Below are 25759 nucleotides of genomic sequence, written 5' to 3'. Positions count from 1 at the left end.
AAATGGGGACAAATTCCTTGTTTTCATTACAGGCTGCCCAAAACAAAGTGTCTAAAGATATCACTGAAGATTGGTTCTTTGCTATGTTTTCTGTTATGTGTAGACAACACTTATTTATTCCTTTCCTGAATTTCCCATAATTTTCTGCCATTGTTTACGTCAATGTGTGTATACGAGTGTGTATGTTGGGTAGGAGTGGGTGTAGGTGTGTCTTTTGATGCTGAAATGATTGATAGGTCAGAATTAATGATTGAACAAACAAATAAAAAAAGCATAGGTGTGAAAATGTTGATTTTTTGATTTTTGAATGTCTGGCTCCTGGAAAGCAAAATGGAAAGAAATGAGAGGTGACTCAAAACCTTTGCACAGTATTGTAATTGTGCATATCACAGACAGATGAGCTTGTAACAGCTGCTGTTCACAGTGAAGCAGATTGAAAGTATGGCGGTTTTATACTTGAATGTGGAATGGCAGGGTTACTTTATAGTATGATCTCATACATCATATGAGATTAAAAACCCAAAATATTTGGAACTATTTCAGCTGAAATGAAATAGGTTTAAATAATGTTGCAAACAGGGCAGCAGTTCAAAAAAAATGAAGAAAGAACAAATGTGTTGGCTTTGTGCTCCATTTTCACACATTTGTATTTCACTTGAACATTTACACAGACGTATGACTGTAGCTCTTATTTCTCTAGTTGTTTGCGTGGTCTGGAGAGACTGCTGCCGAGGCTTCCTAGCTTGGTTAAATGCCTGCTGCCTCCTCTGGTCACGTGTCTTCGACTGGAAGAGCCGCTGAGAGGAACGGAGGATACGCATTGAAGAAGCTGCCGTAAAACCAGCAGGGGGCAGTGAAGGAACGGTTTGGAAGACGGGAATGAGTAGGAAAGTGTGGAAGACGAAGAAGAGTAGAGGAGCTGTTTCCGTGCGCCAGCTGGTTGGACCTGGATCTGGGGTCTTTGGCTGTGCTTCAACAGTTCAGGTGAGCCCGCTCTCTGACCTTCCGAACCGGATTGCTGGAATTGATTTAGCAGAGCTAGCGCCACCTGCAGGCCACCTCAAATTGTTGTTACGTGTGGGAAAGGTTGGTGCAGCAGAGCTAACGGAGGTAAGTGAACATGAAAGCTAGTTGTTGCTGGATGACGTGTGCGGCTAGCTCCTGTAGGCCAGTTTCTTAGTGCAGTCTCCGTGGACCTTCGGATGATCCAGTAATGAAACGGTCGCTTTGGAGTAACTTTCGGCGAGGCTGCAGTGCGTGCGGCCGATTGTCATCACTGTCACATAAAGCACAGTAGTCAGTAACCTTCGTGGATGATAAAGTCAGAACCATCGTGTCATTCTTAGCCATCAAGCTCACTCACTTCTTTTTTCTCACTCCAAGATGGTCTTAGATACTTTTCCATGTGCAGATGGGCTCACGGCTCATTTTGATCGATTTCTTTGGAAAGATCTAAGAAGCTTAATGTGTGGAGATATTTCTTTTTGCAGAGAGAAAGAAGCGCCCAATGAAACCAGGACTGATTACTTTAATTCATAAACCTGGAGAAGTTCCTAAACCTGGCCTTTTAAATAATTAAAGGCCAATTACACTGTTAAACGCAGATTATCAAATTCTTGCCGTATCGATTGCTGCCAGATTAAAAAGAGCTCTTTCATCAATAAATCTGTGAATCAATCAGGTTTGTTGAGAGGACGACATACACAATACACAATAGCATACGACTCGTTTAGGATCTGATTGTCTGGAGTGATTTACTAAATGAAAGAAGATTTCTTTTTTTTTTTAGATGTTATGTACTTTCATTGCAAACAGCGAAGTAGACGCGATTAATGTAACGGGAAGTCAGTTGGCTGATGATACTATTTAAAAAAAGAAAACAAATCAAATTTCAGCATCATTAAGAACTATAAACACTGTTTTAAAGCTTTAGGGTTACAGTTGAATATAGATAAATGCAGGAGTGAATGTGAGTGCGAATGGTTGTCTGTCTCTGTGTTTTAGCCCTGCGATAGACTGGCGACCTGTCCAGGGTGTACCCCGTCTATTGCCCTATGACAGCTGGAATAGGCTCCAGCGCCCCCCGGGACCCTGAAAAGGAGAAGCGGAAGCGAATGGGTGGATGGATGAAATCTTAACTCTGCAGCCATTGTATAACGTAAAGGTTAAAAATGTAAGTGAAATATTTGGGGATATTTCTAAAGATAAAGCAGTGTCCAAGGAGAAGAATATTATGAATAATATAGAAAAATGCCAACAGTTGCAAAGAGACATCACTGTTTTTGGTCGAATCCTACAAACTAAAATAGAAAGTCTGTCTAGGCTTATCAAGCCAATATTTTCTTTGCCCATGTCACCTGATGTTGTTAAAGCTTGGTTAGGGAAGATTTGCTGCAGTCAAACATTCTCCTTGTTTGAGGTGGCTCCACATTAAAAATATCGAATTTAGTGACAGAAAAATCCATCCATCCATCCATCCATTCGCTACCGCTTATCCTTTTCAGGTTCGCGGGGGGTGCTGGAGCCAATCCCAGCTGTCATAGGGCGAGAGGCAGGGTACACCCTGGACAGGTCGCCAGTCTGTCGCAGGGCTAACACACAAGGACAGACAACCATTCATACTCACATTCACACCTAGTGGCAATTTGGATTATCCAATTAACCTGTCCCCACAAACTGCATGTCTTTGGACGGTGGGAGGGGGCCGGAGTGACAGAAACATCTCCAACAAATTTATTAGACTAATCTTACAGAAAGAATGTTTTCCTAATCAGATTAAAAGTCATCATGTTAAAAAAAAAACCAACCAAACAAAAAACCTACTTTTTCCTCCATCCATCCATTTTGTTAATGCGCATGTGCAGTTTTTGTGTAAAGCCTACAGAAACATTACAGCCAAGCACTGAAAACAGCACTCGGACTCTTTGACCTTTGTGAACATATTGTGATATTGCTGTGTTGTGTCTGTCTGTGTGTGCAGGATGGACATTCCCAGCAGGTTGGAGGTGTGGCAGGAGCTGGTTGAGAGTTGCGGTCTCATTACTGTCCAGCAAGGCCTCCAGCAGGTGTGGAGGCTGTTGCTACTCTGCCTGCTCTGCAGACTCTGTTTCACACTGGGTGAGCTTCACTCGCTGCACAGGAGCACACGTCCCAGCTGCTGATTACAGTTATCGCTGGACGCAAATGGGTAGTCAGAGCTGCAGAACATCTTCTGCTCAGCCACCTGTGATTTGGCTGAAAATGTTATGGTTTAAAGTTTGGACATGTATGTTTCACATGTTCTCTGTAAAATGTCATCATCATATGACAAGTAGTTTTCTAAATATTCCAGCCTTTTTGACACACTGGGAGGAACAAAAACACAAGTGCCAATGTAAACATCTTCATCCATACAAGTAAATACAGTAAACCAGTTAAGGGTAATGACAGGGGAATAGTCACTTATTTCACACGAGTGTGTGTGTGTGTGTGTGTGTGTGTGTGTGTGTGTGTGTGTGTCTGTGTGTGTGCATATAAAAGTTTGACACGCCTTCCTTTTTAATGTTTTTTTCTTTATTTTCATGACTATTTACATTTTAGATTCTCACTGATGGCATCAAAACTATGAATGAACACATGTGTAAATAACTTAAAACATGTTTTATATTTTAGATTCCTCGATATTTGCCACCCTTTGCTTTGATTACTGCTTTGAACACTCTTGGCGTTCTCTCCATGAGCTTCATGAGGTCGTCTCCTGAAATGGTTTAACAACAGTCTTGAAGGATTTCCCAGAGATGCTGAGCACTTGTTGGTCCTTTTGCCTTCACTCTGCGGCCCATCTTATCCCAAATCATCTCCACTGGGTTTAGGTCAGGCCATCTGGTGCACTCCATCACTCTCCTTATTTTATCTGGGCTCTAATCTTTGCTGCTGTTAACTTGTGGTTTCTGAGACTGGTGACTCAGATGAATTTATCCTCAGTGGCAGAGGGGACTCTGGGTCTTCCTTTCATGGGACAGTCCTCATGTGAGCCAGTTTTGGTGGTTTTTGCAACTGCACTTGGGGACACAATCAACATTTTTGCAATTTTCTGGACTGACTGACCTTCTGTTCTTAAAGTAACGATGGGCTGTTGTTTCTCTTTACTTAGCTGATTGGTTCTTGCCATAATATGAATTCTAACAGTTGTCAAATAGGGCTGTCAGCTGTGTACCAACCTGACTGCTGCACAACACAACTGATGGTCCCAACCTTATTAAGAAGGCAACAAATGAACCCTGACAGGCACACCTGTGAAGTGAAACCATTTCAGGTGACGACATCATGAAGCTCACTGAGAGAAGGCAGAGGGTTTGCAGCACTGTCAACAAAGCAAAGGGCGGCTACTTTGAGGAATCTGTGATATAAAACATATTTAGAATTATTTATCAGGGTTTTTTTTTGCTACATAATTCCATATATCTTGCTTCATATATATGATGTCTTCAGTTTGTATCTACAATGTCGAAAGTAATAAAAATAAAGAAAAAACATTGAGTGAGATGATACATATATATATTCAGCATTAGTCAGAAATAAGCTTATTGCTGTTTTGATTTGTTTAGAGCCTCAGACTAGCTATTAAAAATTATTTTAAAATATTAAAAATTAAAACCTTGTGTGACCATGTTTAACTTTATTATGCACTGCAGTGTCTGCAACAACAACAGGCTACTTGTGATTACGTTTCTAAGTGCGTCCTGCTTTGCTTCCTCAGGTGTGGTGTCTACTGTGAAACATGTAGTGTCAGCGCTGGCTGGGATGTTTGGCCTCTTCCTGTTCTTTGAGCAGCACATGCAGTGGATTCTGCTGCTCACTGCTCTCTGTTACTTTATTCTGCTGCTCTGCCGACACTCGAGCAGCCACGGCCTCTTCGTCTCAGGTGTCGTCCTTATCTATATCCTAACAGGGTGAGAAACGCAGACAAAAACACTTTTGTACCAGGAAAATTGCTCCTCAGTGTTTTCTAAACATTTGCACAGAGAAAAGGCTGGCAGTAGACAGTAGGGCACTCCTCTGGAGGCTAACGCTCTGTAACTTGTTGGCTGCTCCTTATTTTGAAAGCTTTTTTATAACAAAGAGTTTTGCTTACCTTCCAAACCAGTGTCACATACAATACCAGTCAAAAGTTTTAGAACACACTAATTTCTTCCAATTTTTTTTTATTAAATATTACGCTGTTTAATGTCTCATTGCACTCTGTAATGAAAGCATAATACAAAAACGCAATTACAGCTGGAAACTCTTCTGTCCAGTTCATCCCAAATCAGCCCGGTGGGGTTTAAGTCTGGAGACTGTGCTGGACTCCATGTTTTCAAGCTCACCACCTTGTTCTTTGTTCCTGAGGTAGTTCTGGCACAGCTTGGATCTATGTTTTGGGTCTTTATGTTGCTGTAGGATGAATCCCTGACCAACTAGGTGCATACCAGAGGGTCCTGCATGGTGCTGCACAATGCTGTGGTTTTGGTTCAGGGAGCCTCTCACTCTGTACAGTCACTGGCCCTGGATCCAGTAAAACAGCCCCAGACCATCACACTTCTTCCTCCATGTTTGACCGTTGATGCCACACACAAAGATCCTGTGTGATGAACCGAGGATTTCAAATGTTGATCCATCAGTCCATAATACCTTCTTCCAGTCTTCAGTAGTCCAATGGTGGTGTTTCACGGCCCAGCCAAGCCTCTTTGTCTTATTCTGACGTCTGGCTTTCTTGCTGCAACTCGTCCTGTCAAACCTGCAGCTCAAAGTCTTCTCTTCACAGTTGAAACTGAGACTTTCTTACTACGACCACTATTAAGCTGCTTGAAGCTGTTGTCCTGTCAGCCGCCTATCACACAGCTGGTAACTTGGCCTCTGATTCAGTTGTGTCTTTGGGTCTACAGACTTTGTTTCTGAGCCTTTGGATGATGAAGCAAACTGGACTCACTGACACCTTGACTTTCTTTGCAGTTTCTCTGTAGGACAGACCGACAGTGTTATGATGGTCTGTCTCTCTTCCATTGTTAATCACCTTTTTCCTCTCCATTCTTGCACCATCACACTACCTTCTGCAGTACAATACTGTTCAACTGATGCTCATGAGGGTATGGTACCACAGTGTGTTCCAACACTGCTTTTATGCAGACAGAGGGGATTGGAAGTAAATCAACAGAGTTCTCATAATTAGTATGAAAGCAGTAAGGGTTAGAACTTCCATACAAATTGATAAATAAGATAGTAATTAAGTTAAGTCAGTTGATGCCAATCAAGTGCTCTTAACAAGTGTCACAGTCTTCCCAGGAGTGGACGGTCCTAGCAAAATTCAGTTAGGCTCAGGCCCAAAGTGCTCAGGAAGTGCAGACGACTCTGCTGCTCTGCAGGCTGCATGTTCAGGACTGCAGGATTTCACAGGGGTTTTTTTTTCATCACACTTGGTGTGCAAACACCTTAACTGTTAAAGTTCTCGACAGTACAATTAGAGAAATACTGAACAAGTGTGGCTTGTTGGGAAGGTTTGCCAGGAAAAAAATCCTCTTCTCTCTAAAAAGAACATTGCAGCATGGATTAGGATTGTACAATTGCATCTGAACAAATCACAAGACTTCAACAACATCTTTTGGGCCGATGAGACCAAAGTGCAGACGTCTGGCCACAACGCACAGTGTCACATTTGGAGAAAACCAAACATAATACATGAGCACTCAAGTATTCTAGAGTCATATGTTAGGCTGTCTGTCTGACAGCTCAAGTTGGACAATGATCTCAAAGTGATGCAGACCTTAACCTGACTGAACCTTCAACTTTGTAATGGGGCCCAAAGCTCTGTAACAAAATAAATAGCATCAGTGAGATGTCACTAATGAAGAAGATTATGTAATAATAAAAGAACTATGTGGTACAGCATGAAATGAAACATTTTTTAGAAGGCAAGAAGATTGTAGCTGTTATCTCACAGTGCTGGCTGAGCCTGCAATTACATTTACATGGAGCCTAATACAGCCGTTTCAATCCAAATAAACAGGCCCAAGCTGTACAGAATTTCAGTCAGTTGAAGATGTTTTTTTTCTCAACTTTTCCATGTAATAGTCTGAAAATAATCCAGGTGATTGTTTTCTTGCTGTGTTCTTCCTGCGTGTCCTCTGACTTCACATACCAATAAGGGGACATATGTTATCAAGATGAACTGCTTTTAATCCATACTCTTAAACACTGATAGACTATGTACAAAATAATGGCTACCCCCTGTTATGTTATAAGATGGCTTTATCAGAGACCCAGGCAGAGTTAGATTTAGTTAGATTTTTTTTAAAAGCCTGACTCTAATGCAAAAAGTCAAAAAACAATTTTGTTGTCATCTATGGTCCTCCTAGCCTGTACTCAGATTTCTTATAATTATTGTGGGCATTTTTTAGCATCCATGTAGATGCTGAAAATGAAAGTCAATGCAACATGTTACTTTTTTTTTATTAGAGTTGATTGGCCTCTCTCAAAGTGTACATGATCCCACTGATTGTTTTAATCACACTCTGAATCTCATCCTGACCAGGGATGTACAGTATCCCAATACTGATACTAGGTTGTGTTATCATGCTAACACAACCTAGCCAAGAAGCCCAATACTGAGCCTGTCCTGGCCTAAGAAATAAAAATGTCTGATAATCTGATGCATTAAAAATTGCAAAAATGCTTCACAAAACTTAATGGAGCTGCGCTATGTGCTGCCAAAGCAGCATTTCATCAGCAAAATGCCTGTCCCAGATACGTACAAGCAAGTACAGTGGCTTGCAAAAGTATTCGGCCCCCTTAAACTTTTCCACTTTTTGTCACAAACATGAATCAATTTTATTGGAATTCCACGTGAAAGAACAATACAAAGTGGTGCACACGTGAGAAGTGGAACGAAAATCATACATGATTCCAAACATTTTTTACAAATAAATAACTGCAAAGTGGGGTGTGCGTAATTATTCAGCCCCCTGAGTCAATACTTTGTAGAACCACCTTTTGCTGCAATTCCAGCTGCCAGTCTTTTAGGGTATGTCTCTAGACTCCAAGAGGTTTTCTTCCAAGATTGCCCTGTATTTGGCTCCATCCATCTTCCCATCAACTCTGACCAGCTTCCCTGTCCCTGCTGAAGAGAAGCACCCCCAGAGCATGATGCTGCCACCACCATATTTGACAGTGGGGATGGTGTGTTCAGAGTGATGTGCAGTGTTAGTTTTCTGCCACACATAGCGTTTTGCATTTTGGCCAAAAAGTTCCATTTTGGTCTCATCTGACCAGAGCACCTTCTTCCACATGTTTGCTGTGTCCCCCACATGGCTTGTGGCAAACTGCAAACGGGACTTCTTATGGGTTTCTGTTAACAATGGCTTTCTTCTTGCCACTCTTCCATATAGGCCAACTTTGTGCAGTGCACGACTAATAGCTGTCCTATGGACAGATTCCCCCACCTGAGCTGTAGATCTCTGCAGCTTGTCCAGAGTCACCATGGGCCTCTTGGCTGCATTTCTGATCAGCGCTCTCCTTGTTCGGCCTGTGAGTTTAGGTGGACGGCCTTATCTTGGTAGGTTTACAGTTGTGCCATACTCCTTCCATTTCTGAATGATCGCTTGAACAGTGCTCCGTGGGATGTTCAAGGCTTGGGAAATCTTTTTGTACCCTAAGACTGCTTTAAATTTCTCAATAACTTTATCCCTGACCTGTCTGGTGTCTAAATCCAATCAAGAATTTGTGGCAAGATCTGAAAACTGCTGTTCACAAACACTGTCCATCTAATCTGACTGAGCTGGAGCTGTTTTGCAAAGAAGAATGGGCAAGGATTTCAGTCTCTAGATGTGCAAAGCTGGTAGAGACATACCCTAAAAGACTGGCAGCTGGAATTGCAGCAAAAGGTGGTTCTACAAAGTATTGACTCAGGGGGCTGAATAATTACGCACACTCCACTTTGCAGTTATTTATTTGTAAAAAATGTTTGAAATCATGTATGATTTTCGTTCCACTTCTCACGTGTCCACCACTTTGTGTTGGTCTTTCACGTGGAATTCCAATAAAATTGATTCATGTTTGTGACAAAAAGTGGAAAAGTTTAAGGGGGCCGAATACTTTTGCAAGCCACTGTATGCAAGTTCAGGTCCTTGAGGCAACTGTTGTTGTGATTTGACGCTGTATGAACAGAATAGCCCTTTATTGACATTTTAAATAGAATTGAATTACATTGAATTGAACTGAATTACGGTGGCACGGTGGTTAGCACTGTTGCCTCACAGCAAGAAGGTCCTGAGTTCAATTCCAACATCAGGCCGGGGTCTTTCTGTGTGGAGTTTGCATGTTCTCCCCGTGTTTGCGTGGGTTCCCTCCGGGTACTCCGGCTTCCTCCCACCGTCCAAAGACATGCAGCTTGTGGGGATAGGTTAATTGATTAATCCAAATTGTCACTAGGTGTGAATGTGAGTGTGAATGGTTGTCTGTCCCTGTGTGTTAGCCCTGCGACAGACTGGCGACCTGTCCAGGGTGTACCCCGCCTTTCGCCCTATGACAGCTGGGATAGGCTCCAGCGCCCCCCGCGACCCTGAAAAGGATAAGCGGAAGCGAATGGATGGATGGATGAACTGAATTACTCTCTGAATGGTTGGAGAGCATTCCCACTTTAAATGTAAGAACTGATATGTGGAGCTCAGTGTGTTCTTAAAAGTAATACAGTATGTTACTTGTTGGAGAAAGTAATTTGCTACACTACTTGTTACATTGATTTCTCAATTCTCTTTAGAATGACCTGAAACACATGTCACACCCATATGGAAAAGAAATAGAAAAAACTTATAAAAGATTTGCATAAGATGTGGCTTACTTCATATAGTGAATCATATGAGGCTTATATGATTTACTCATGAAAGTGGCCACTTTCTCATTACTTTCATATATTGTTTTAATAAGTATCCAAAACATACAAGTTTCATTTATATACTTTTTCAAGGGATCTTATATCTGTTTTCACTCTTGTATGCTTTTCATACAAGTTTCACACAAGACAGATACAAACTTTATAAGATTTATATATATCCTTTCCATATGGGCATAATTACCATGTAACTGTATACACCTTGGGCTACAAACCCACACAAACACAAATCCATATCCTAATGAGGATACAGTATTTGGGTATGAACAGGAAGCCAACAGCACCGAAAGATTTTAAAGTGATCGGCACGGTGATGCTACTTTAGAAAAATGAGCCAGTAGAAACAGAGATTGCAACCTGACTGATCATCAGTTTGTTACCTGGTGAAGTTCATGGCTGGCTGGGCTGGGGTTGGCATTCACTCAGCTTGAACATCACTCTGGGTTCTTGGCTAGGTTGTGTTAGCATGATAAATGGACTGCTTTTCTACTCTACCTCTACACTTTATACAAGATTTTTCTACGCGTAAGTAGCATTGGAGAGGGTTAGTGTCTTATCTTTTGGCATGCAGACTGGAGCAGGGATGGAACCACCAACCTTCCAATTAGTAGATCACCTGCTCTATTCCTCAGCTACCCATGCTGTTTGTGCAGATGCTTGCAAAGAGCTGAAGGTGTTTTAGCAGCATAATGTGTTGCTTCTGTCCTGGGTGCACTTTGATTACAAAAAATTCTCGACACAAATTCTTTCCTTTGTGTAATGCACGGCTCTGTAGCGCCGATGTCTTTAACAATGTAAACACGAGTGTTTCACCCACATTAGCAACTAAAAATAGACCTGCAATGGAAATGTATTTAGGAGCAGCGTGTGAACAAAAAGTCTGACAACATTGAGCCCACACAGCCCGCAGTTTTCGGCAAACAGACTGATAACATAACAGTAGCAGTGATGACGTTCCTGGCACAGTTAAACATGGAGCCGGAGTCTGTTTACACACCACGAAGAGCAAAGAGACGGAGCCGTTACTGAGCTCAGGTTGAGTGAAACAAAACGTGTTTCTAATCCAAAACAGCAGTGCTGTTCCTGTGATCACCATTAAAACCTTTACTGGGAAACACTATCGGGAGTCCTTCATCCAAGCACCTGATTAACAAACTCTGACGTGAAGGAAAAACAAACTTTGTAGCTGCTCCATCCACCACTGATTGTTCTGCAGTAAAGCTTTTAATAAAAGTGTTCTATTTAATATGTGAAATAATTAGTTTTTTGAGTAACCTTTTTTTTTTTTGACCTACAGCTGTGCAATTAGTTTGCACAAATGTCTTTTTTATTGATGCTTCGTAATGGTAGTTACTCTCAAAACAGAGTCAGTGAGAATCGATAAGTGATTATGGAACTGGAATTGCTAATTTTTTTTTATCTATTTCCATCCCTATGCATTACTGAAAAATGGGATTACGTCCAACACTATTTACAAGACACCGCCAGCAATTATAACAAGTCAGTAGGAAACGCTGTGAAACTTGTGAAAATACAGTTAAAAGTCAAAAATATCTGCTTGTTTGTGGTGAGCAGCAGATCAACCAAGTTAAGAATTTTAATGGCATCATGCACACATTCATTTAGACACGTAGACACTGAGCCATGGCTCTGTGCTACATATTTCTGCAGACACTTTTATATAATTTATTTTATGTAATATTCAATACTGAACTGTGAATTTAGTCTTTATCAAGGTAGCAAGTTTTTTTATTCTGTTTTCATAAAACTTTACTTTTATACACTATATTTACGCATTTTATACATTTACTACTACTACTGGGTTTACACGAGGTTTAAGTCCTTTACAAGTTTGAAACTTTTTGTCCTTCATAATGGAAAATTGCTGAAAATAAAAGTGGGTATCACTTCAGCTAGGTCCTAATTTTATAAATTCTACACTCAGGTTTGAGGTTATCACTGAAATGCATCCAGATGCATACAGAGTTTACGTTTTCACTTGTTTCTTCATTTTTTCTCAACACGCTTGCATTTAAATCTCTCTGTGTACCTGGCCTGTACCAACACACTTATTGTCTTTTGAACATCTGCCCCCTTCCTTCTTTCACATAATGTCTTTGAATGTGATTGGCTGCATGGTCTGTCCATCAAAGTAAAGTCCCACCCCTGCCTGTATATAATAAGTGTGCACTCAGACAGTGCACTCCTGTGCAGGCAAGTCAACCAACCTAGATCTGGTTTCTGCAGCAGCCATATTTCTCTGTGCACCTACAACAAGTGTGCAAACCAGGAGACTCGCTATCGATAAAAGGAGAACCAAGCAGACAGCTGAGAAGGCTCAAGTGCTGTTTTTTGTAAAGAAGAAGCTGCAGCTAATCTTAACGTGAACGTCACTCTTACAGTAGAGTTGTGAAAAGAAAGAGTCTTGCAGTCTTAGGCCGTGTCTTATCTTAGGGTCCAGCTAAAACCAAACATCTGAGGTCAGTGTGTTTGGAAATGTTTTCATGTTAACCTTCCCTTTAGTTAAAAACATTGTTGAAAGGTTAGTTGTCAAACAGCTAAGAGAGCATCTGCAGAGGAATGATTTATATGAAGACTTTAATTCAGCATTTCGATGCACCACAGCACAGAAACAGCTTTAGTGAAGGTTGCAAATGATCTTCTCATGGCCCGTGACAGTGGACTCCTCTCTGTGCTTGTCCTTTTAGACCTCAGTGCAGTGTTCAGTACTGTTCACCATAATATTCGATTACAGAAATCACAACACTACACAGGTAATAAGTGACCTATCTGTTGAAACATTGTAGAGCAGATAAAGTTTTCCTTGTGGTGAGATTTTATTTCATTTTAATAAGTATATCCTTGTAAACTGGATGTGTTCCAGCTAAATATAGTCTTAATATAGTCTTGGTTTTTAATACACCATCATTATTTAAAGCAGTTGTCAATGATGAAAAGTACAGTTGCAGTCTGAGTTCTCATGCCTAAACTTAGAGACAAATAGAGCAGTTGTACATGTCTATCTAGGAGCTGCAATTCCTATAATAATTTAGTAATTCATTTCCTTTAGTGCTGCACTGTCCAGCTTCTAGAGTAGCATTGATGGCTTATCATGTTACTTTTCTGCCTCTTCTTTTTAGAGAGTTGCATTTAATTGACACGGTGACCTGGCACAAAATAAGAGGTAAATATTACATCAATTTTTTTTTGTTCCTAGTTAATCTTCTGTAATTTTTTTTGCAATTTTCATTTTGTGTCTTGGAGAAACATTTAAAGGTTTATTTTAGCCTTTGTACTGTTTATCTTTTGTTCCCTGTACGTCAACCTTGTATGGCAACAAATTAAATATATTCTTCTTATTATTATTATTATATTTACACCCAGTCATCATGGGCATGAGTATCATTGTAATTTATGTCTTTAAATTATTTCTTTAAACCCCCTTTTCCAGGTTGGAATCTGTATAGCATAGATCTTTAATTTGGGGGATAAGTATGACTTCCTCTAGTCCACACAGGGTTTAAAATGGATACAGGCTAAATGCTGTGAAAACATTTTTCCCTAGGTTTCATATCATCAAACACATTTTTAATATTAGACAAAGCCTGAGTAAATGCAGAATGTCTGATTACAGCCACATCTGCTAAGTCAAGACGTCACTTAATAAATAGGTCTTGTCTGAAAACGTGAAGGAGGATAAAAGATCTCAAAAAGCAATATTTCCTGCTACGATGTAATGAAACAGCTGAGAAACAAAGTCAGTATGGAAAGGGTTACATGTCTAAAGCTTTAGGACTCCAGTGAGCCACAGAGAAATTGGTGCGGTGCCTACCAAAAAGCATCTGGTTGAGGTCCAAGTATTAGTGCAGATGTATGTATACTTTCAACCTGGTGTAGCTTAGAGAAAATCCTGATTAATTCATAATAAAACTTGTGCACCCAGTTGTTGTTTTTAAAGTAATTAAAGTTGTATGCTTTAGACTCTACCTTGGAAAAAGAACAGTTTGATAAATTACCATGGCATTCATGCCCCTAATACCTATACAGCAAATGAAAGCTCAGTCCAACATGTTAGAAAGACTTGATAGCACATATATGATGCAGCTCATAGACTGAAAAAATGACCATTGTGAACTATAGTATATTGGTCATATATATGTACATCTGTAATGTATAGATCAAGCCTCACAGCAGACACCTTTTACTCTTAATAAGATTATATTCAGACTATGTTAGCTTATAATAGTGACTTCTATGAGGAAGTGATTCCTCATAAAATGTGAATGTAGTATCCTGTAATGGTAACAAATTACTTTATTTTTGTGTCTCTTTGAGGCTCTCAGATGGTGGTGGCCATGAAGGCCATTTCTGTGGCCTTTGACTTGGACAGAGGTGCACTGAGCAGCCTGCCCTCGCCAACTGAGTTCCTGGGCTATATTTTCTTTGTGGGTACTGCCGTCTTTGGCCCTTGGATCAGCTTCTCCAGTTATAAGAATGTTATTGAAGGCACAAAACTTGTGAGTAACTGCCAGTTCTACCTTAATCTGCATGCTTTCTAGTCCTGTATGGCACTGTGATGGTAATGATGGATTTGGGTTTCAGAGCTGGTTGTGGCTGCATACCTCTAGCGGCAGTCTAGTGAAGAGTCAGATCTGTTTGCTAATCTCCACCTGTATTGCCCCATACCTTTTCCCGTGGTTCATCCCGATCCATGGAAACTCTGTCACAAAGAAGTAAGAGATTTTAATTCAATCGTTGCTCTTTTTACACCCAGAGCACTGTTCCACTACACTGCTTTGACACTATACTGTCTGTCTTTCTTTCTCTGCTTCCAAGATACATTTGAGAAAGGTAAGGCTTTGCCCCAAGTATTAACATTTGTTCAAATTCCCAAGTATAGAAACTATTTAGTCATGTTCTGATGATGGTATCATAGTGTAGTGTCATACTTTTCTCACTTCTTGAAATTGGCACTGTAGTCTTTGTCTTCTCACACACATAACAGTATATCTTCAGTTTGTTATACAGAAGATTAGAAGCTAATATGCATCTGCACTGGTTTTAATTAGTATGACTTGAGAGTCTTCCTTCTGGTGATTTCAGACACCGAAATGAAGGCATGACACACAAGCATATCATACTCATATCAAATGTAATAGAAGTGTTTAACAGAGACAGATGAAATTTGGCAGCTGTGAAAATAAAAAGGGAAAAAATGATGCACCGTTTCTTATATTAAACTCAATAGGGCCGATTAATCAACAGAATGGTGCAAAGTAGGGATACTTTCCCAGGAAAATATCGGACAGAATGTGATGAGGAGCTCTGATGAGAAGACAGCCAGTTTAGTGTTTACTGAGGAGTCTAATCTTAGAGGGTTTAGATTATAAACGGGAACAAATGTCACACAGTAAGTCAAAATATCATAACATCTTGGTCATGAGAACAATCCTGTGACACTCGATAGATATGTGTGTCTGTATTTGTAATTGTTATGTGATCCGTGATGTATGACTTTTAACCCCATTTATGATCTAAACCTTAAATGATTAGACTATGGATTAAATAATTATGTTTTATTCTATTTTAATACTGTTTTTATTTTATTTGTGCTCCATTGCTAGTCTTTCTTTTTTACAGTTATGAACTGAATACACTGTTATCCAAAACATTTTTGCATATCTGTTTGTGCAGCTGGCTAATTCCGGTTTGTCTTATTCCCATTGCTTTGATAAGGAGCTCTTACATACAGTGACTCAGGTGTACGAGTTGTTTAGATTATCTGCATGCTTGAAGAAAAAAAATGACGTCGGTGTATCAATCATAGTGTCGTAAGAGGAAGCAATATGAGATCAGCAGATGAGTAGTCCAGTCAGAAATCAGTCCACCTCTGACGTTTTATGGAAATGAATAACTTGCTGGGTGAGAACTAGCACTAGAAGTCTGATTGCTCGAGTTATTTGGCTTTAACGTGAATTGCTGTAATTATTTGTCGTGTGCCAGCCAGAGATTATTTAATGATGATGTGTGTATGTGACTTGATTGTGGTGTGTTGCATAGGTGGCTGCATGCTTACGAGAATGCAGTGTCCTTCCACTTCAGTAACTACTTTGTGGGTCACTTGAGCGAAGGCACCAGCATGCTGGCCGGAGGAGGATTCACTGAAGATAAAGACAACACAAGATGGTAAGATTAGCTGATCTGCGATTAGCTGATCTGCTATCAGCTGCTCTGCTCTCTTCATCCTGGAAACTGTTTAATCAACAGTCAAGTTTTTCAACCCTCTAGAATAATCTACTGTAAAACAAGGCAGAATTGAAGAGCATCATTGGGTGTAATGGCAGGCTTCCAATCTAGCTTATTATATGATAGCAGTATAGTGCAACAGGCTCTGCACAGCAAAATGCCCCAGATTGCTTGAACCAAACGTTGCTAAGACAATTCTAGCTGGAGCGGACAAACAAAGATTCCTGAAGAAGGGAAGAAAAGTCTTGCACAAAGCAACTGGGAATAACAAGGCAGGCTAGTAGCAACACAAAGAATGACATGCTGCCAGAGACTGACTCGGTGCCAGTCCAAGAAGATTCACATTAGAAATCTGACTGTGATTCAAAATTTTTTTAAAAAGTGGAAAAAAACAAGTTGTGTGTGTGTGTGTGCGTGTGTGCGTGCGTGCTGTGCAGGGATATGAAAGTGGTGAAGCCTCTCAGTGTGGAAATCCCTCGCTCCATGGTGATGGTGGTTACATGCTGGAACATCCCCATGTCTCGCTGGCTTAAAACCTGTAAGTCTCAATCTTCTCTGTCTGTTAAACTTTCCAGAGTGTCGAATTTAAGGATGCCAAAATTTGTTGAACCGACAGAAGCAGAAGCAGACGGCTTTTCTAGCGTGTACACACTGAAAGGGAATTGCAGCAATGAAAGAACTGTAGAATGTGAACCATCTTTGGCGACTAGAGCAGGGGTGTCAAACTCAAATACACAGTGGGCCAAAATTCAAAACTGGAACAAAGTCGCGGGCTAACGCTAATATTTATTGAAAAAAAAATCTTCCTCTAGATATAAGAATGAATCTTTTCTTATGGACTCAAACAAGTTTTGCTGAAAAACTGAATATGGAACAAGCAAAGCTTAATACTAAACAATATATATATATTAACTGTATAATACCAGTAGGCCAGCTCTGATAGTAATTTGGTATGGCTTCATGGGCCAAATGTAATTAGGCTGCAGGCCAAATTTGGCCCGCGGGCCAGAGTTTGACACCTATGGACTAGAGGCACCATAAACAAGTACTGAGAGTATTGTCAATTGTTACATTTGTTTCTATATATATATAAAATCAATGTTTGTCTTTTAATTTCTTTGAAAGATACAATATCTAATTAACAGAAATAACAGCAAACAAGATCTTAGTTAGCTTAACTCTAGCTTTTATTAAAAGGTGTAACTTGAACCTTACTGGAGTTGTTCACAGGCTCAGTGAACACAGGCCTGCCTCTTACTGCAGGGACAACAACTAACACTGTTACTGAGTGATGAACGTTTAGAGGTTTTAGTAACAACATATTATTCTTAATATATCTCTCTGGGTTTCTGTTAACTCCTTGGCTAGGTTTAAGAGGATTAAGACAGGCTCTGAGTGTTAGTGAAGAGTTACAGATGACTAGGAAAGTACAGCTGGAGTCCTGAGGGAAACTGCAGAGGAGGTTTTTGATGGAACCTCTGGGAAGTAGACAAGGAGACTTTGTGCTGGAATGAGAAAGAAGAGTATTTAAAGAAGCTGGCAAAGAAAAAATGACATGAATACAATATACAGGAGTAGCGTACAGTAAAAAGAGGTGCAGGGCTCTAGACTAACTTTTTGCCACGGTTGCACTGGTGCACCTTGATGCCCACCAGCACAAAAAAGTTAGGCGCACCCAAATTTTTCAACTGCATCGCTTAACACAGCAGTTTTACATGTGCACTTTTGGGGGGGAAATTGCTGTCCATACAGACAATATTGATTTGTAAATGATTAATTAACAATCTTGTCAATACAAAGTTCTTTATTTGGAGCACATTTCTACAAGAAAGATAAGTTACTGAAAAAGTGCTTGTGCTTAAAGTGCGTTGGCACTCTTTGGTGATATTGTAGGCAATGTTAAATTTAATTATCACATCGGCCCCCTCTGATGACCTGTTTTGCTGCTGCCTGCAGCAGTGGGTAGAGGGGACACTTGGGCCGTGCGTTTATCGTGTTTTTGGATACACTGTGCTTGTTCAGCGTTCATGGCTCCGTGTCAGAGCACTGGCTATGAATTTCAGACGAATTAGGCCTTAACAAAAAAGTTATCAATAGTTCTTATTATCTTTTCTCATTACCCACAGCTACATCCACTTCTGTCAGGCCTAGGCTGCTCACTAGGGCTGGGTATCGTCACTGATTTCTATAATCCATTCGATTACGATTCACGAGGTCCCGATTTGATACAATTCAATTTTGTTAAAAAATTAAGTTAAAAGTTCCAAGTTAAAAGTAAAAAAAAAAAAAAGGAAGAAGACAGCGTCCAACAGTGCTGTAAACAACGGTGCACTGATGGGTACTAAGCGAATGAATAATGCAGAAAACAGAGATTTGAGATGGGAAACTGTTCTTGAAGTACACTGAGAGAGAGAGAGAGAGAGAGAGCTGTGCATGAAGTTTGATTTTTATCGTGGTGGAAGCAAAACAGCAAAAGTAAGAGAAGATTAATGACGACATTTATGAAATGTGAAGCATAGTTTGGATATTCTTTTGCTGCTGGTTCAGTGAATTTTGGTTGGAGAGAGATAAAAACCTGCAGCTCAGAATCTAGCACAAAAAAGACGTAAACACAAAGCGGGACATATCAGAATCTGTGAGCTGTCGGCTTTCGGCCCCGAGGGCGTGTCCGTGTACAGGCCGTTGGGTGAGAAAGCCCAGAAAGACAAAGCTGATTCTGATGCGTCGGGTCCGCTCTGTGTTTATGTCATTGTGTGAAATCTGTGTACCTGCTCTCATTTGCTGTTTGGCGGTTGTTGAAATACTTTTGTGAGCTTTAACCTGAGATTCTGGCGTTTCTGGCAAAATACATTTATATTTAAAAGTCGATTCAGATTTAATGAATTGTTATCGCTTTATTCAAGCTACTCACCTCTCTCTATCCACCTGGCACCTGCACTTTCGAACTTACACACAAAGTACTACAGGAATATCTGGACCAAGGCCAATCAGAGAGGTCCCGCCCCTGACTATCTCTGATTGGTTTATACCACGATAGGGGCATAATGTGTGTCTGTTGTTGACCACAGGGAGACTTTCAGGGTTGCGGAGACTTTTCCCCCCCACTCGAACAGCTAGACCAGTGTGACCTAAGATTTTTTTAGTGGCACCATCGAAAAATTTGGTCAGACTCTAGAGCCCTGATGTGGAAAAGGTTTCTGGAGGGTTGAATATGAGGCTCAACACTAAGGAAAGAGAAAAGAACCTGTGGATTGGCAGAGAGATTGAGCTCGTGAGCATGAAAACTGCAAAGGTGGTTGGTCCAGATTCAGTTCAGTTCAATTCAATTTACATAGCACCAGCTCACAACAACAGTCACCTCAGCGCACTGTATACTGTAAGGTAAAGACCCTACAGTAATACAGACAACATACCTGTGGAGGTATGGCGATGTCTAAGAGATAGTGGAGTAGGGCTGCCACGGTTAGTCGACTATCAAAATCGTCGACGACTGATTTAATAGTCGACGCCTCGTTTGAAGCTTTGTAAGATCCCAAAAGACGCAGGAATAAGTAGTAGGATTTAAGAGTGTAATAACGGACTGAAACAGAAGATGGCAGCAGCAGTTTTAATATTACTCTTATTATTCTTTCTGGGTCACAAAATAAATGTTTAACATATTTTCAGGCGAGAATTTATCTGTGTAAACTTAAAATATCTGCTCAGTTTATCAAGACGCCACATATTTTCAAAAGCGCTCCGACGTTTTCGGAGACGTCTGTTACCCACCAGCTCGATAGCTAGCCGGGGTTCAAGGCTCACTAGAGCCGCTGAGAACACCGGACTCCCGGCAAATCGTTTTCAAACCCACCGCCGTTTTTCGCTACTCAGGTTAAACATGATATATAAGTCACTTATATTCAGTATTTTATTTGTTCCTGAGTAAATCGGTTTGGCTGAGATTAAAGTTATAGTTTTTACACAGCTGAATAAACGTCAAGCAGATAACTGATTATCAGAAGTGTGAGATGCTCGAGAATATACTCCGGTGTCCTGTTATATTTTAGAAAGCAAGGAGCAGACCGCTGAGTTAATTAAACTCCACTGAAACAATCTGCAAATTTCATTAAAATTTAATAAACTACCATCTTGTCATTATTTTTAGTTAGCACGCACCTTAAACACTTAAAGCTGTAAGCTAATGATAGTCATATAAGAGCAGATGCATGCTGGTGCAATAAGCGGATACATGATATGATTAGTTGACTAATCGCAAAAATAATCGGTGACTAGTCGACTATCAAAATAATCGTTTGTGGCAGCCCCATAGTGGAGACTGTTAAACACAATCTTAGAGAGTGAGAGGATACCTGAGAAATTATGTTCAAGAACATGAGTGATGTGCAGAGTATCTACAGAGGCATAAAGCAGAGTGTCACTGGAGAAGTACAGAGAACACAGATCATGTTGTACCAAAGGAGGCACTGTGGTATTGTATGAGGAAGTCAGGAGTGATAGAAAAGTATGTGAGGGTGGTCCTGGACATGTGTGGGTGTGCAGTAGTGACAGATGGAGTCATGGTGGTGCTGCAATTATGTCAGGGATCTGCTCTGAGCCCTTTCTTATTTGCAGTGGTGATGGACAGGCTGACAGATGAGCCCAGGCAGGAGTCTGTGGGGATATGACGTTTGCAGATAACACTGATCTGTAGTCAGAGTAGCGTGCAAAGGGAGGTATGTGCTGGAGAGAAGAGGGGAGTCAACAGAAGCAAGAAAACACGTGTGAATTAGAGGGAGAGAAATGGAAATTGGAACGTGCAAGGAGCAAAGGTAGTGAAGGTGGAGGAGTTTAATATTCTGGGATCAACCGTTCAAAGCGGAGGAGGAGTGGATGAAGATGAGTGTCAGGAGTGTTTTGTGAATTGAAGATGGAAGTGCCTGTTCAGAGGGCGAGTGGATACGTTAAAGAAATGATCATGATGATGATGATGGTGGTGGTGGAGCTGCCAGACAGAAGGAAAAGAGGAAGACCTTAGAGAAGATTCGTGGATCGTGTAGGAGGACATGCAGAGGGCTGGTATGACAGAGGAGGATGACGATAGAGATCGTTTGAGCAGATGATCCGTTCTGATGAGCCGTAAAGGGAGCAGCAGGTGATCTTGTATGAGCACCATGTTGTCATAATGTTGTTTTCAGTGAGTTCATTGTGGTTTGTTCTCCATCTTTTTCAGATGTCTTTAAAAACGCCATGAAATTGGGAACTTTTCCAGCTATCCTGGTGACATACACAGCCAGCGCCTTACTGCATGTTAGTAAGATGATGCACACTTCAACACTTGTATCCAGAGTCTATACAGTATACTAAATCCATGCTTAAACTTCACTGTTAATTCAATTCAGTTTTATTTATATAGCACCAAATCACAACAACAGTTGCCTCAAGGTGCTTTATATTATAAGGCAGACCCTACAATAATACATACACTATTACCCACTGTGTGTGAGATTTCACTGAACAACCAGGTCACTAGGCTTGGGCAGTGTCCACCTTATGACATTTCACTGAGGTGTTTGGTATATGACGGTATTTGTTTAAAATGATTTTCTGAAAGTTGAAATACTGGTGATAGAAGTCTTTGTCAAAAATGACCACAGGTACCCCAAGTGGACACCAAACATTTATTTATTTTATTTATTTATTTTATTTAGGACAGTGCATGTTAATGAACATAAATGTAAAAAAAAAATTACATGAATGTAAACATACCAGATTATAGCCAAGGGCTAATTTCCATCTGTTGTCCTTTAGCATAAAAAATAGACATAATAATTCATAAAAATACATCATTCATTCATAATAAAAACTCCATCACCAAACTTACACATACACACCATTCTGTTCCACTAGTTGTACGTAGTTTACTGCTTAACCTAATTGTATTATCTTCTCCAGGGTCTCAGTTTCCACCTGGGAGCTGTTCTGCTTTCACTTGGATTCATCACATATGTTGAACACGGTATGGATAACTCTGTGCTCACACAGAAGAGTGATTCGCTGGTGAAAGTGGAACAAGTGACACATGATGTGATCTGTTGTGACCCAGGTCACACACAAACACTGAAGAACTGCTTAATAGATTTCTATTAAGGATCGTCAACAGGGCTGAAAAGTTCTGCCTCAATTATCTGTCACAGTCATTCTTAGATTTTAGTGACAAAAATTTTTTTATTGCACTGTCGTGCAAACTGGACACTGACTTTGATCTCTGTAAATTCAGTTGATCTCTTCAAAGAAAGATGAAAAAAACAAACAAATATTATTGATTTCATATTGAAACGTTACACAGAATTAAATAAACAGGGCACAGACTGTGCTATGTTCTGTTAATTACAGAAAAGTTCTTAGCATCAGTGCATTTCTTACACGTAATCTAAAGTCTTGTGTTTCATATGCATAATGACCATGACTAAAACTTGTGGCAAAGTCGTCGACAGCTGTGAGTCCCCCCTCTATCTGTACCGCACAGGTGTTTCCACTTCGGAAAACTAACCACATGAGGGGATAACATGTCTTTTATCCTGTATGTGAACTATTATCCTGCACCTTCCGTACTCAGTGTCATTAGTCTTTGGCCAAACAGAATGCATTTGTGTTTTTAGTGTACCTTTGTTTGGATGGATACACTGACATGCTGTATGGACTTCTGAGTGAAGTGGAACCTTCTACTTGGCCTTCATGCATTAGTTATACTGCAGTTTATGCTGTGTTTTTAGGAGGTTGAATAAATTACAGAATGCTTTGCATATGATTTGGTCTTGATTAACATTGCTTTCTCAGTATATCCAAACGACAGATAATGATCCACATTGAGGAACAAGCTCGTGTGAATTTAGTTGTTTATCTGTCTTTACTCATCCAGAGTAGTCTGCATGTTGCAGGGGACAGCTGTGATCCAAAGGCTGTTTGAGGGAATGTTTGATTTTTCTTTTGCTTTGTTTTCTGTAATTGGAGCACTCGTCGTGTCGCTCTATTGTGTTCATTTAGTGGTAGAAAGTCAGATTTGTGGACCCCTCCTATTTTCCTTTTTTACATTTTCATGTTTAAAGTTTTTTAATTTAATGTAACTGATTATTTTTGTCATCCTCAGTTCTGAGAAAGAGGCTTGCTTCTATCTTCAGTGCCTGTATCCTGTCTAGGCCTTGTGCCTCTGACTGCACCCATCAGCACAAAAAGGTACAGCTTCATCCCTACTCAGCTAACAGATGGAGACAGTGAAAAACAAAACACACACACAGACACACACAGAGACACAAACAGACAGACATAGATGCAGAGCCAAAGTTTGGTTAACCTGTGTTGTGTTTAAATGTGCAGTGTAAAAAGGTGACTTCAAAGTGCTGCACAGCTAAACAACACAGAACAACAAAGATAAACAGGGCAATAAAGTAACTGAATAACTCCAAATAATCCTTTTTCTTTTTTTTTGGTCATTAGGCCATTTGAAACTGACTAATGAATCACTCAAGCACAAACAGACAACAAAATCAAAAGATGAACCACATAACAGAAGACTCATTTTAAGTTGTGTCTTGTATGTAAATTCAATGTCACTAGCAGCCTGTGTTGCACGTTCTTTTTCTCGAGGATAAAGAGAGATAAAGATAAAGAGAGCACCAGTCCAATTCAAATTCAATAGATTTATTGCCTCAAGCAGTTCAAAACCATACATGTACATGGATCTCTTCAGTTCACAGTCTGCAAGCAGTTAGCTGTAGCCGACTTCTGGAAGAGTGCGCTAACTTAGCCGTACACAAACTTAAATATTAAAAAATCAGCTTTCTGAGTGGTCAGAAAACCATTGGGGAGGGCCCTGGTCTAGACTTAGCTCTCCCTGGTTGGCACACAAGTTGGTCCCAACCTCTTGTCGCTTTCCTCCTCCTGCATTTTGGGTGCTTCACCTGCCTGTCTCAATATTTTCTTCTCACACACTAGCTGTTTCATTTCCCGTCATCTAGTTTCATATCCAGGCAGCAACTGTTTGTGAGAACTTACTGTTATTTGACCTTGCCCTGGTTCACGCCCACATTCCTGCACACAGCCCTCCACTAAGTCTGCACAAGCTACTCTCAATCATGTGACTCTAGAACTTTTGTACTTATATTATTTTGAGTCTTCAACCTTTCTAGTCCAAACGTCTGTTTCAAAAAACTGTTTGCTGTTGTTAGCTTGCCACGTCTCAGCATTATGTGCAGTGTGTCCATTCAGGACATGGTCCCAGTGAAACTGAGGCAGCCAGGGAATGAGATGAAAAGCCCGTGGATTACAGTTACATAAGAACTAAACTGAAAATTAGTGGTAACAGGACTGATGAATGGATGAATCCAAATGTGACATTTTTGGTTCAAATAGTGATCAGTATGTAGGAAGGAGGTCAGCTGTGAAACACAGTGGAGGCTCCGCCCCAAACCATGAAAACAGAAAGGCACCATCACATTTTGATCCATTAAAAAACACCTGAAAAACATCTGATTGGCACCATTTTTTTTATCATGAGAACGATTCCATCCTGTCAATGTAGTCAAAGCAAAGATGCATAAAAAACCATAGAATAGAACACTAACAGTCATTGTTAGCAAGTTGTTATTTCTTAATATTGAGTAGATTGACGGAGAACATGCAACTTTTGTCTCTATTTTTTCTTTTGTCTTTTATTCTCTCCTCTGCGGTCTATAGGATTATTGGGTGATATTGCTGAACCTGGTTTTCAGCTTGCTGGCCATCTTCCATCTCACTTACCTAGGCTCCATGTTTGACCCAGGAGTTGATGAACAGGAGGTAGAAGAGGTAAGAGCACCATGAGGGCCAACCCCACCTGTATATGTTGAAGATATTATGACAGAGTGCAAATTTATACCCAGTCTCAGTTTGGAAATAAAGCAAGTGACAGCTTTCATACAATAATAACACTGAATATTCTCACTGAATATTTCTCATAATTGTAATTGTTTGCAGAACATTCATTATTTTTAATGGTCTGATTGCTTTAAACTGAATTCTGTGGTGAAAATTGTGTCTCAAATCAGCACATTTTTTTAGAATATTTTTCATTCAACCAACTCTGATTTTCCTTAAAATCTGGTGAATGGTTGAACATGATTGCAGTCAAGTTTTCATACATTATATATATTTTTAAAAAGTTTTTAAACCATGGTCAATCAAACAATTTTCAGGCTATTTTTTCACAGGGACAATTTTTGAACATGAAAATGTGAAAAACGTAAAGATAAAAGCATGAAATTCTTACTAGTCTCAGAATCTGCCATTTGGGACACACCCATTAAAAATGTCTGCGTATTGGCTAAAGATGGCACGATCCCACTTTTTTATGTCCGATACCGATAACATAAATTTGGATATCTGCCGATACCGATATGAATCCAATATAGTGTTTTTTAATCAATAAAACTGTTTTTTTAATATCTTGCTGCATTTTGTATACGTTTATACTCACGTTTAAATAAACAACAACACTAAAGCTATTCTGTTGTACCTGTATGTAAAAAATACACTGCACCCAAAATATTTCATAGTTCAGCAAAACTGATCAATCTAATAAACTTAAACCTACTCCAT

At 40.1% G+C, this 25759-nt stretch overlaps 1 protein-coding gene across 4 annotated transcripts in view; it reads left to right on the top strand.

The window, feature by feature from the left end:
• Nucleotides 1–855: 855 nt before the first annotated feature.
• Nucleotides 856–25759, top strand: part of LOC147306231 (protein-serine O-palmitoleoyltransferase porcupine-like) — a 28378-nt gene continuing 3474 nt past the window's right edge. Inside the window, exons 1-13 of one of the 4 annotated variants that reach the window (XM_086276908.1) lie at nucleotides 915–984; nucleotides 2005–2173; nucleotides 2981–3117; nucleotides 4739–4931; nucleotides 13042–13085; nucleotides 14237–14418; nucleotides 14504–14634; nucleotides 15962–16087; nucleotides 16585–16685; nucleotides 21357–21433; nucleotides 22079–22142; nucleotides 23274–23359; nucleotides 24860–24970. In XM_086276908.1, the coding sequence (XP_086133034.1) occupies nucleotides 2172–2173; nucleotides 2981–3117; nucleotides 4739–4931; nucleotides 13042–13085; nucleotides 14237–14418; nucleotides 14504–14634; nucleotides 15962–16087; nucleotides 16585–16685; nucleotides 21357–21433; nucleotides 22079–22142; nucleotides 23274–23359; nucleotides 24860–24970 (1254 nt within the window). In that variant the 5' untranslated portion in view covers nucleotides 915–984; nucleotides 2005–2171. Of the gene's footprint in view, nucleotides 1111–2004; nucleotides 2174–2980; nucleotides 3118–4738; nucleotides 4932–13041; nucleotides 13086–14236; nucleotides 14419–14503; nucleotides 14635–15961; nucleotides 16088–16584; nucleotides 16686–21356; nucleotides 21434–22078; nucleotides 22143–23273; nucleotides 23360–24859; nucleotides 24971–25759 lie in introns of all 4 variants that reach the window. The other 3 variants (XM_086276910.1, XM_086276911.1, XM_086276912.1) reach the window with 3 other exon arrangements.

This window comes from Aulonocara sp. 'chitande type north' Nkhata Bay, linkage group LG20 (assembly GCF_057382095.1).
Source record: "Aulonocara sp. 'chitande type north' Nkhata Bay isolate Kocher_YH1m ecotype deep benthic linkage group LG20, A_spYH_male_GT1.1, whole genome shotgun sequence".
NCBI classification, from domain to species: domain Eukaryota; kingdom Metazoa; phylum Chordata; class Actinopteri; order Cichliformes; family Cichlidae; genus Aulonocara; species Aulonocara sp. 'chitande type north' Nkhata Bay.
This window is presented reverse-complemented; position numbering and strand designations above follow the sequence as displayed.